Here is a 12,853-nt window from a genome sequence, read left to right on the forward strand (position 1 = left end):
GGTAGGAAATCCAGCTAGTGGCCAGCATAGGCACGCTAATGGCTAGCCTCTCCAATGCTAACACCAGCCCGTCCTGGCTAACGCTAGCCTATCCATGCTAATAGACAGCAGAGGGCGTGTGTGAACCAGTCAATGACCAGCCGAGGGCTGCTAGTCCCTAGCATACCTATTAGTAACGCCGGTAAAAGTGCTATTTCTCAGTAAGCAGCGCCAGCCTCTCAGTTACTGGTGCCAGCTTATCATTAATCAGGTCGGTAGTTTGCTTCAGAATTCATATAGCCTCCTGCTGCTGGGCAGTAGTCTTAATTTTGGCCCCCATACCGCGCCATAGTTTGGAAGAAAACAGCTGAATGTTACTAACTTTCAGCAGGAAGTAAAGATTGTGTCGGAATGCTCTGAAAAAGCCGCTCGGTTTAGAAAGGATCCGTGTTTAGTAACTCGCGCAGTTGTGTTCGGTAATCAGGGTCTCCATGCCGTCTCGTCGGGCTGATCCGACACTGAAAGAGTGTGTGTGGTACTCCGCTTCTGTGTGTTTGTGGTTTCTCTGCCAGGTCAGATCCACAGTGACACGAGAATCCAACTACTAGTTTTTTTAACGTTTGGTTTCTGTATGTTTTTCTTTAGCAATATGCAAGTTTGTTTGTTTGTTTTTTTCAATGTTGTGTGAAAGCTGCACTTTACACACCGCTGGTTGAGACAAAAGCCGCCCAGCAATATCGGTTCACCTCTGCAGCTTTGTCGGGTTTCTAAAGAGGACAAAGCTAAACGAGCAGGAATCCTAAAGAGACAAAATGACACCTGAGAGATGGCGGTTTGGTTCGGAAGTCCGCCGGAGCGAGAGCGGAAGAGTTCTGTTTACCTGTAGCAAGAGAAACGAAGCCAGCGCTTCTCTTGAGGGAATTTGTTTTATTTTTTTCTGTTTATCAAAGTGTTTGTTGATGGATTCTGTGGAACTTGAAACATTTTGGAAATGTGTTTTATAATTTTAGCCTTTTTTGTTGATAATGTTGTAATTATTAAACATCTGTCTGGGGTTGACTTTAACACATGTTGCTGCTTTTGATCTTTGAGTGTTTTGTTTTGCAGGTTTGGGTGTTTTAGAGACACAAAATGCAAATGATACAGAATTTGTATTTTATTCACAATATGGCTTCAAGACATCACGTTCAGTACAGACATTTCATATAAAAAATACACAAATCCACATTTTAAATAATTGTGTCGATCACAAATAAAAGCGCTAAAAATGTAATTGAATATTTTGTGGATTATATTGTCCTCAATGAAAAATAGGGTAAATTATTGCAAAATGTTCAGATGCATATTAAAGTAATAAAAAAACTTTGAAGCCTACCATGTTTAAAAACTACAGCTGCTCTGCTGTTTGATGCTAACTCAACTTTTCTGAAATTTCCTTAAGAGAACTGAAGTTCACTCCTTGGAAAGCTGACATAACGCCACAAACTCATTTATTCCTTCACTTGCTCCTTAAACTTTACCAAAAACACCGCTGAGATCTAGAAATATAAAGATGCACATGTGATACGCCAGTCTGATCATGCCATACCATACCACCTTTATTTATATAGCACTTTAAAAACACCGACCAAAGTGCTGAACAGTCACACAAATAACAGATAAAAACACAAAACAGAGCAATAAAATACAGTCAACAAATAAGAAACAAGCCAATAAAAAAGTACCGATAAAAACCTTACAATAGTTGATAAAATAAGAGTAGTAAAAACCAAAATAACAGCTAACTGTTAAAAGCAAGGGTAAAATAGTGTGTCTTCAGTCTAGACTTAAAAACTGCCAAGGTGGATGCCAGTCGAACTGCGGCTGGAAGTTCGTTCCACATTTTAGGACCGGCAACAGAGAAAGCTCTTTGTCCGCATGATTTATAACACGCTTTTGGGACGTCGAGGAGCAACAGGCTGGAGGACCTGAGTGTGCGACCGGGAGTACTGTATAAATCGCAAGAAGATCAGAGAGGTACACGGGGGCAAGACCATGGAGGGATTTGAAAACAAAAAACAATATTGGACCCTGAAAGTGATGGGCAACCAATGAAGGGATTTGAGAACTGGTGTTATATGCTGGCGCCTGTCAGTACGTGTGAGGAATCTAGCAGCTGCGTGATCAGCTGTTTAGACTCTCAGAATCAGCTCATTTAGCTCTAAACTAAAAGAAAAAGCCTCCTGTGAGGGATCAAGCCAAAGGAGTGGAGGAACACAGGAAATCTCCAACAATAGAGGCTCTTTAATTTCCTTTTCTTTTGAAATATCCTCACAAAAACAGCTCGAGCTCATAAAAGAGGTCAAACAAACAAACTGAAACTCAATAAACTGCTAACTTAACATGCTGACTGACTGACTGAAACCATAACCGGCCTAACAAACACAGACACACAACGGTATATATACACACTGGCTGATCAGACCATATGAACAATAGGGATTACTAGACAAACATTTACTAACTAAAACTAAAACCACAAATCAGTACAGTCAGATTGTTGATAAACCTAAACACCCCAACCCCTAAACCTAACTATTTAACTTCAAACTTAAATTAATTAACAAATGACAAAATAATAAACTAAAGGAAATCCTTCAGTCCCCTCTTCGTGGAGCTATTGGTTTGGCCCCATCAGCTCCTCCTGTATTTAGCTGACAGAACCCCTTCACCACTGTTTGCCTGTCCCATCTCAGGAAGCAGCAAGTGGAGAACCTCTCAGCACCGGTAAGAGAAAACATAAATGAACTTAAATTGAACAAATGACAGGCATAAAATACAGCATTTAACTAAATGTGTGCGCTTACAATCAGAACTAATGCATTTAAGCCGTCTAAACCAGGAGTGTCAAACTCATTTTAGCTCAGGGACCACATTGAGGGAAATCTAGTCCCAAGTGGGCCGGACCGGTAAATTAAAAACAACTTCAGATTGTTTCCTTTGTTTTAATACAATCAATATAAAACAAAGCTGGAGCCTGAGGACAGTGTATCCAAAATAGTACAAGTACAACATCTGAAGTGTACTTGAAAATTTGAGAAAAAAAACATTCCTTAGTGATTCAAAGAGCTTACAGATCACATGGCTAGATCAGTTTCATGCAGCACTTCAAGTATATTTGACTAATTTTACTTTACATCTTTTAGCTTTCACCAGCACATCAACATCAGAAGTCACATCCTGAGTGGCGGCCAACTTCAGGATGTGATTCAAGTTCTTGTGTGAGCCTTGAGCGCAGCTTTGTTTCATTTATACTCGTTACAGAGAAAACTTGCTCACAAAGATACGTTTATTTTCACTCTACATTGTAAAGTATGAAAATAAAGTTTACACAACCATCTCGCGGGCCGGATTTAACCCACTTGCGGGCCGGTTCCGGCCCATCGGCCGCATTTTTGACACCCCCAGTAAATCCAAAGAAATATAAACGTACAAATTGAAATCATGAAAGTGCATGAGTGTACTAACGTTCACTGTTGTGTGGACATGGATGTGGCCATCACACCTCTTAAGATGTTTATAAGTAAAAACACGTTGGATTTATATCATTCCAGAGATTCAATTTCAGAAGGCTTAAACAATGCTTGTTTTTTTTTTTTTTTTGCATGCTGATGAGCAAAGTTTTATAATCCCAACAATAAAATATGAAACAAACAGTATGTTCCTAATAAGAGGACTGTCTGTCCTTTAAGATGTCAGTGAACAGCCAGTCTTCCTCCCGAGGTGGTGTTGGTATGGACCGGTGAATGTGATGAGGAGGAGGAGCGGCGAATGACTGGGCAACACCTTCAAAGGGCGTTATATTGATGTTATTCACCAGAATGTGTGGATCCCCCTCCTTGAAACGCTGGTGAGTTTGCAGCTGAGTGACGTTGTGGCTGCAGCTGATGGAGGGTGAGACAGGACTCGGATTCATGACTGAACTTTGGTGTTGGGTTAATTCACTTTGCGTGTGAGAGCTCCTCTGGTTATCCCGGAAGAAGTTTGGCATCACTTCCTGATTCTCTTGACAGCCGTATTCATAGTTGTACTCGCCTACCTCGGAGAACACGTCCTCGCCCGCGGTGAAGTGATCCGGTGGGTCTGAAACTAAAATATTATTTGCACAGACGTCCAGTCTAGCATCATCTTGGCATGAACAAATACTTTCAAAGTAGTCCTGCACATCTACGCACCCTTCAGAGTAAAAGTTCCCAGGACTGTAAAGGTCATGACCCTCTGTGATGGTTTTTTTCTCAGCCTCTGCGCAAGATGAGATCATATGAATTGAGAAATCACACGAGTCAAAAGACAATGGAGAGAAATCTGAAGAGACAGGAGAGTCGTTTTCGTTTTGGGTTGCCAGAATGGAGCTGGAGTTGTTCGGAGATGCTTGAGAGTCTTCTGTGAGGTTACTAGTTGGTTTTAACTGGCATTCAGAATGAAAAAATTGTTTATTCTGGGAGGAGTTCGCTACGGGAAATTCATCCAGTGTGTGAGTGCCTTTGCTCTGGTGGCTCATTCTGGTGGCGCAGGTGAATTTGTGGGGACTCTGCCAGTGGTGTCTGGAATCTGGTTGCTGCTTTTCCCTGGCATCGGCTTCATGTGTGTCAGCAGCACTACTTGAGCTTAAAACACCGTCAGTATCTGTTGGAACGCTGTACTTTTCAGCATCTTGCAGCGAGTCACCTTGAGGTGGGTTTCCTGGAGACTCTTGCTTGTGGGATAACAAAGAGGGTGTGCTCTTTTCTCCCGCTTTAGAATAAATCGCAGATGCTAGCCGGTGGTTTGCTGCTTCTATGTCGGCAAATTTTCTGTGAATGAAAACAGATCAATGTGAAAAAAGGAATGCATTTCTTTTACACGAGGAATACTTTAGAAGCCTTTTTTTGTTTGTTTTTCGCAGGATGTGGGATGCTAATGGCTACCATCTATGTATAGCATATTGAGCTAACCACCTGCTAGATTGGCTAACTCAAAATCACCTAGAGAAATATTATACACCCAAAGTAAACGGCTAAATCATTTAAAGGTGTTGAACACTCGTTTAATCAATACATTTGCAGTGGTCTTCGGTAGGAATGAATGCCTTGCAAGTCGTACTCGGGGGGGGGGGCAAAAAAGCCCAGAAGCACCTGGATCAGCACAAACAAGTCTGCTGCAGCAGAGTGACAACAGACGGCAGGATTTAATGTTATTTCCTGATATCTGAACATCTTGCCTTGGATTGGTATGACAGCAACACGACTACCACTAACTATTGCTCTGCTGGTGTTTTTTCCACAAATAACACAAGCCTGAAGGAGCCTCTGCTGGATGGTGGAGTTGCTAATGCTAACGGTTAGCCTTTGCTAGCTGAGACTTTCTCTGCTGTTTCCTGGAAGCTACAACAGCCTTCCCCGTCGTGAGTCAAGATGGGTGAGTCCATGAATGTAAGTGACTGTCAGGCTTTTCTAATCCTAGAGTTTCACCATCTGTTTTCTATCAGAAGTAAATGTAGGAGATAGGTGTAGGAGACTATATTCATGTTCAGCCGGCATGAAACCCTCAGAGTGACCCGTTAGAATCAGAAATAATCATTAAAAAAATTGTTTTCAATGTTCCACACCTTTAATTGTGATAAAAAATAGGTACTGGGATTTGTTTTTTGTCAAAAAAGTACCATATTTCCAAGAAGTCAAGGCGTAATTAGCTTTTAATCTTTAGATTTCTCTTTATTTGTGTGGTTTAGGTCATTTTTATAAAAACTAAATTTGTTGTCATGTGACAACATTTTCCACTTTACTTTTATTATAAGACTTCTTCTGTGAATGTTCTGTTGGATTCAATGGAAACAATAACACTATTTTCAGGTCAGTGTTATCTGATGCAGCCCCTAAAACACACCTCTGAATCATGTTGTGGAGGAAGCGACGGTGGTTGACCTGTCGTTTGGACGGTCGGCTCTTGCGGGGTTTCTGAAGGGTTCTCATCATATGACCTGCAGCTGAAGTCACAAAGGTGTAGAGGTCACGACCCCAGGGGACGCCTCGCTCCAACCCAGGCTCCAGCACAGACATGGATGGTCTCATGGCTGGGAAATACGTCTAAAGGACCATGAAGACATCAAGTCAAGTGCTAAAGATGGATTTACCGAAGACCTGAGAAGATAGCAAAAATATATTTCTAGCTGCTCAATTTTCTGATTCTTTTTGACTTTCAGGGCTTCCGTTCTTTCTTTCTTTCTTTCTTTTTTTCTTTCAGAAATGGGGATTGGGGTAATTTTAACAAGCTTTTGCATTTCCAAAGGGGAAGAAAATAACTTGAGGACCACTGTTGCAAATAGGCATCCAATCGCTTTGGGCTTTTGAGCTTCCAGATGGAAGATAAGGATTAGTACCTTCATCAAAAACCTGCCAAATCCAGTCCTATACACGTCTATAATAAAGTTTACCCTACTAAACTCTAAATGGTCAAGTTTAACAGAGACATAATTATTAATTGCAGTTTGTGGAAATGAGACATATGTTTTGGTTGTTTTCTTTCACACAAAGGTTTTGAAGGAGTTTAGCAGTTTTTTATTTTATTTTAGCAGCTTAGTTTGTTAATTCTTCTGACTACATGTTATATTCATACGTATAAAATTCATATTAAAACCATATTTTATTCATTTTCTAATGGATGTGGAACCACACATAAAATCAGACTACCACCAAAAAGTCTCTCAAAACAATTCAAATAAGTCAAGTTCTGCGTGAGTTTCAACAATTAGAAACTGGTTGTTTAGTGTGTAAAAATGATTTTTGTTCAATAAAGTTCTTGGAGGGGAAAAAAATGTGTAAGCGTTTGATTGACCTGTTTCCTGATCCAATAAATGAAAGGTCCCTGGTCCCTCCTCTGCTTAATTGTCATGTGTGTAGCTCGAGCCAATTGCAGCGCTCTATTCGGGTGATTGGCGCATAAAATAGCGCTCGAAATTCTGAATGAGGACGTCTCACCTGAGGGGTTGTATGAACTCCGCGCGAAGCCACGCTCGCTAGGAAAGGGTGTTTGGATAATTACACGCAGTAACGCACGAGTCTATCAACAAAATGGCAACACGAACATCCAAAAGAAACCACAGCAAGGAGAAAGTGGATGATAAATGTTCCAGAAGAGATGATTCTGTCTCAGAGGACAGTGATGTCTCATTCGTTTGCTCTGGAGAGGACGCATCTTCTGTCAGTAGGCTCTACATAGACTTATGTTGCTCTAATGTAGATAGGTGATGGGTTGATTCTGCACACTTCTATATTCTAGCTCTTGTGAAGAGGATTCGGATGAGGACTGGGTTTGTGAACAAAGAAGATCCACCACCTCACGTGTGAGACCCGGACTAAAGAGAAGCACGTGAACAAGGTAGAAGAAGAGGAAGGGGGAGAGCCAGGAGTGGTCCAGACAGTTTTTCTGGAATGACACAGAAGTTGAGGACATTACCCCCCCCCCCCCCCACACACACACACACACACACACGGCCCCAGCTAATTTCCACAACACCTTACACACCACTGCAGCATTTCCAGCGTTTCTTCATTACCGCCACGCTGCAGACAATAACTCGGAACACAAACGAGTTTGCAGCCAAACACGTCCACACCAGCTGCCCCGTGGAACGACGTGTCTTTAAAAGAGATGCTCGGTTTCATGTCTTTGATGATCGTATACAAGGGATCTGTGAAGTGCTCCTCATTTAAAGATTATTGGAAAAAGCCCAAACTGTGCAGACTTCCCTTTCCAATGTCGGTGATGAGCTGTAGAAGGGTCCGCCTGACACGCCGATCCCTGCACCGTAGCAGTATGGCAGACGATGCTGCTAATGATCAGAAAAGGGGGACACCAGCTTGTGGTCGCTTGGGTAAAATCAATTTTTGTGGACGATTTTCACACCAGTCCAATGCTTTTCTGTGACCGGCCCCAAAAAAATGACCTGGGCACATGGGACCATCAAAGCCTACAGGACCGGCTATCTGGACTCCAATTTGCCACCAGGAGGTATGCGGTGGCGGAGGAAAGACTCCATCTTGTTTGTCCAGTGGATGGACATCGTAGATGTTTTTCTTTGCTCCACCCTGCACACAGCTCACGGAGGGGACGCGGTCCAGCGGAGGGTCAAAGGAGCAGATGGGCAGTGGGCACAGAGGGATATCCCAGTTCCACCAGCAGTGAAGGAGTACAACCGGTCAGCACCGTATACACGAGAGTTCTTTAGCTGGTTGAAATTGACTATTGTTGGACATATTTTGATGTGGTTTCCTGTCCTTGTAGGTACGGGGGGAGTCGACCTGTCAGATGCTCTGATAGGATACAAGGTCCTGCACAAAACACAGAGGTGGTACGGGACTTTCTTCTACCACTTCATGGACATCGCCTGCACAAAGAGCTTGCCAGGAGCAAAGGTGATGTCTCCTTGGGCCAGAAGGCATTCAGGGAGACCTTAGCCATGGAGTTGGCAAATGAGGGGTCTACCACACATGAGCTGGGACCTCCTTCTCCTTGCCATCATCACAGACCGGGTCCTTTCTTATTAACCTCTTCTAAAGAATGACCACTAGAGATAAATGTAAAATCAGTTGTTTACTGTTAAGTTGCCATGTTTTCATCAACACTGTATTTTGAAAGTTTAACTGAGTAGTAATCGTTAAATCTAGATCAGTGTCTAAAAATGAAGATTAGTAATCATGCATTCTGATCTCCATTTGTTTCTAAATATTAGACTTTTTCTTTATGAATCAAATTAATACATTTTTTATGACTACCACTAAAGAAAACTCATTTAAATTATTTTCTAATAGTAAATGTTACTTTTGAAATATAATAAAACCCTCTTACCTTTGTGCTGCTGTGTACCTTAGTTTCTTGCAACCAGCTGCATTAAAGACAGACTAGATTTGCTCCAAATGGAGGAGTGGTCATAAATTCTGAGTGTTTGTGTGCAGGTTAAGTAAAAAAAAACGTCTAAACTCCCTTTTCTCCAGCAGAATGAAAGGAATCTGCGTCGGCAAACTGATGACATGATGAGATGTTCAGTAACGAAGCACCAATTATCTGAAAAGTCAAGCGATGGAAGTGTGGGCGCGTGTCTTCATTGTGCGCCGTGAGAAAAGCAGCTTGTTAGACGCCGGGACACAAACACGTTATTGAGCAAGGCCTTAATTGTTCATCTTAAACCTTGGCCCCAATTACCACATTCTCACAGGGAGGAGATCAGAGGGTTGCTAGTAGCTTTAATTGACCTTTTCATTTTAATAGTGCGCCTTCCAAGTGCTGATTTTTACATGTCTATGGCAGCAGGTGGGCGAAGGGGCTGTCCTTTATAAAACCGATCAAACACACAGACATAAAAATAAAGTAAAAAGAGTTTTATCTTTACCTATTTAAGTAGGATTTTCTTTTTTTCTGACTGTTACATTCATATCGCAAACAGGGTAGAACCTAGAATAATGTTGGGGCGGGCAGGCCGGGGCCAGCTGCTCTGTTGGGGGCAAATTTGTAAGAAAAGATTTTTTAAAGGTAAATATTGGGGGTGAGGTATACGATTCATCATTTCTCTGACCTAAAAGTTGATCACAGCGAAGGCCCAATCCCAATACTCACTTCTACAGTTGAGCCTGTCAATCGTGCGATCCCGGCCACGGGTGTGAGTGTGTAGGGTGTCCAGATTGACCACGCCCCTTTTGCACCCTTGATTTGCACAATCCATTGCTGCAGGAGAAAAGGCTCAAGTGTCTTTTCTGAAAATGTGTATTTTCAAATGAAAGTAACTCATTTTAGGACGATTAGTTGATGCTCTGAATGTTTTAGGCAAAGTGGCAATGAATGTAAAATAATTTCAAATAATTATTTGGTTGTTAATTTGAAAGTTATTAATAAAGGTGTTTCTTTAAGTAGCACAACAACCAGCATCCTGGCATACGTTGCAGTCGATGAGGCAATACTCCCAGTCCCATTTTGACAATTATTTGCACACTTGTAGTACTACACACTCGTAGCCTTACTGCACATGTCCTCCAAGTGCACTTCACAGAAGACCATAGAGCACAGTGCAAGTATTGGGATTGGGCCCAAGTTTCAGACAACAGGTTTTGGAGTCTTACTTCCTGATATTTAGACATCTCGCTCCGGATTGGATAACAGAAATATGGCTCTACTGCTGACTTGCAACGCTGATGTTTTATCTCCACAAATAACACAAGCCTGAAGGAGTTTCTGCCGTGTGGTGAAGTTGCTAATGCTAACGGTTAGCTTAAATTAGCCAAGACGCCTACTGCTGATTCCCGGACACTAACACAAAGACAGACATCGTCAGTCAAGGTGAGTCCATGAACGCTAATTCCGTGTGACATAGATCTGTGAGGATTTTCAAATTCTAGAGTTTCACTGTCTATTTTCTATCAGACGTTAATGCAGGAGATACGTAGAGGTGTAGGAGGCTATTTTCATGTTCGGCCTGCATGAAAAACTCAAAGGGACTGATGATAATAAAATATATATATATATATATATATATATATATATATATATATATATATTCCAATATGTTTCATAATATTTTGCACAAAAGAAAGTGTTCTCAGTAACATGAAATTATTTGTCTTGGCATCTTTTTTCAACTTCAGATAAATGCTTTCACATGTTTTCCTTCCACACTTAAATTTAGACTCAGTTTTCACAAAACATCGGTGTGTATGTAGCATGATGAAGGTCCTCTAATTTGTGGCAAAGGTCACATTTACCCAGCTGGGTCAAGCTGGGTCAAACAGTACTTTTAAATCCACAGATTAACCAAGGAGTCATGATGTCTGCGGAATCTCATCCACTATCTGATGCTGTTCCGTCCCAGAAGGAGGACACTTCAAGTTCAAGATAATAATTAGATAATAAAATTAATAAAACTCTTTGATTTTATTACTGTTTATTATAATCATCATAAATGATCACTTGGTTCAGTATAAAGGTATATAATTACATGAAATGAATTATTATGCTTTGGGTATAGTAATGATTAATTATGATTATGATTGTTGACAGTAATGTCTGATTCAGCAAAGTGGGTCACTTTCATCTTATCCATCTAACACAGGTCTCATCTAAACAATAACTGCCAACACATGTTTTTGACACATGACCAAGCTTTCTTCCTGAGAGAGTGGGCGTGTTCTGAGAGCTTTGTAAACTAACCATCACCAGCTTCAAGTCAGTTCTTGAACCAACACCATCACAGAGGATGAGGGAACGGCCGTCCCTGAACCTCCACCTGCTGTTCTGTCACGCCGACAAGAATAGGTAAGAATAAACGAAACTGTAACCAGCTGACGAAAACAACTCTTCCCAGAGTTATTGATCTTCTGAGTTAAAGAGCAAGTCACCCCCAAATAAACTTTTTTTTGCTGATAAACTAAATAAACGAGTGTCTAATCGTGCTGCAGACACGTGTAGTCAATAATTTGGCACTTCAGGACATCTTAGTTAAAATTTAAATATTCTGCCTAAAACTGGCAGTGCTGTGCCGTTATCAGGTAAAAACTCTGCACTGCATTTTAATTTAAATCTGCCACCGCCATTGGCTAAGAGGTATGCTATGATGTAAACTGTTACATTATGATGTCACAATGCTGTCGTGAGCCTGTGTGTGTGTATTTGTTAGCAGCTCCGCCTTCTCGGTCTGCCAGGCAACAGCATTTGTTGCATTTGTCAAACATGAAGTGGGAGTGGAGTTAGACTCTGGTAGGGGTGACTTGCTCTTTAAGTTAAAATGCAAAAACTCCTTCAGAGTTACGGACTTCTTTCTTTCTTTCGGTCTTTATTTTGGTTTATAGCATTAACATAAAATTTTCCTTTTCAAACAAAACAACAATATTAACAACTTGAATTTAAACCAAAACAGGAATAGGCAGAAGCAATGCTTATTTTAGCCTACCCTATTTTCCCCCCAAGATACATAACCAATATACATTTCTTTTATTTTCCCCAATATAAATAACCACAATGAAAATTCATTAATGTCTATACATACTTTTCATACCCTGTAAATATGTGACACTTTACACCTGCTTTAAACTTTAGTAAAGAAGTACATTTCTTCAAATCATCATCTAACTCAGTGGTTCCTAACCTGGGGGTCCCGACCCCCACAAGGGGGCGCCAAAGCCTCTCAGTGGGTCGCCAGGACCTCTCCACTTCAAGGGGTTAAAACTTCATTCATTACTTGTATATAGCCTACATTTTGCTCACATTTTTTTTCATGAGTGAAAAGTTTACTGATATTAAGACAGGAAATAATTAGTACAGAAAGAGTAACACACTTTTAAGAACATTTTGCTCAGCTCACTGTTTAATTTTCAAGTGTCAAAAGTTCATTAAAGATGGGACTGGTTGATTAATCACAGCCTTTACAGTAAATAATCTAGTATAAACAGTAATATACACACTTAAGTACATTTTGTTCAGTGTATTTTTTATGTGTCAAACGTTTATTGAAAGGAATGATTGATTTATCAGTGTTTACAAGAAACAATGTGTTCAGAAAAGTAATACGAACTGTCAAGCACATTATGCTCTGTTTGGTTTTGTTAATGACTCTGTTCTGTACTGGAGCCTACTATTACTGTTATCTATTGAATCAAAGCATATTAAAATGTGCTTGAACAATTTTATCATTTCTTAATAATGTTTGTACTGGAAGAGAGAATGGGAGGGGGTCGTCAAAAATTTTACTGGTAAAAAACGGGGTCCCTTGGGAAAAAGGTTGGCAACCACTGATCTAACTCATTCCACAATTTCACACCAACAACGGAAACACATCTTGGTTTCACATTAGTTCTGGCTTTTACACATTCAA

At 40.8% G+C, this 12,853-nt stretch overlaps 1 protein-coding gene across 1 annotated transcript; it reads left to right on the forward strand.

Annotated features, from left to right (window-relative positions):
• Positions 1-7,824: 7,824 nt before the first annotated feature.
• On the forward strand, positions 7,825-8,657 carry LOC129163496 (uncharacterized). The gene is made up of 2 exons (XM_070551158.1): positions 7,825-8,194; positions 8,281-8,657. The coding sequence occupies exons 1-2, from the start codon at positions 7,938-7,940 to the stop codon at positions 8,558-8,560; spliced, it is 537 nt and encodes a 178-aa protein (XP_070407259.1). The 5' UTR covers positions 7,825-7,937; the 3' UTR covers positions 8,561-8,657.
• Positions 8,658-12,853: the final 4,196 nt, after the last annotated feature.

This window comes from Nothobranchius furzeri, chromosome 5, assembly GCF_043380555.1.
Source record: "Nothobranchius furzeri strain GRZ-AD chromosome 5, NfurGRZ-RIMD1, whole genome shotgun sequence".
Taxonomy (NCBI): domain Eukaryota; kingdom Metazoa; phylum Chordata; class Actinopteri; order Cyprinodontiformes; family Nothobranchiidae; genus Nothobranchius; species Nothobranchius furzeri.

Bases quoted from the DNA above. Each gene is read 5' to 3' on its own strand.
- LOC129163496 (XM_070551158.1), top strand. From the start codon at position 7,938: ATGACCTGGGCACATGGGACCATCAAAGCCTACAGGACCGGCTATCTG. The intron at 8,195-8,280 runs GTCAGCACCGTA...CTGTCCTTGTAG, and splicing joins GCAGTGAAGGAGTACAACCG to GTACGGGGGGAGTCGACCTG.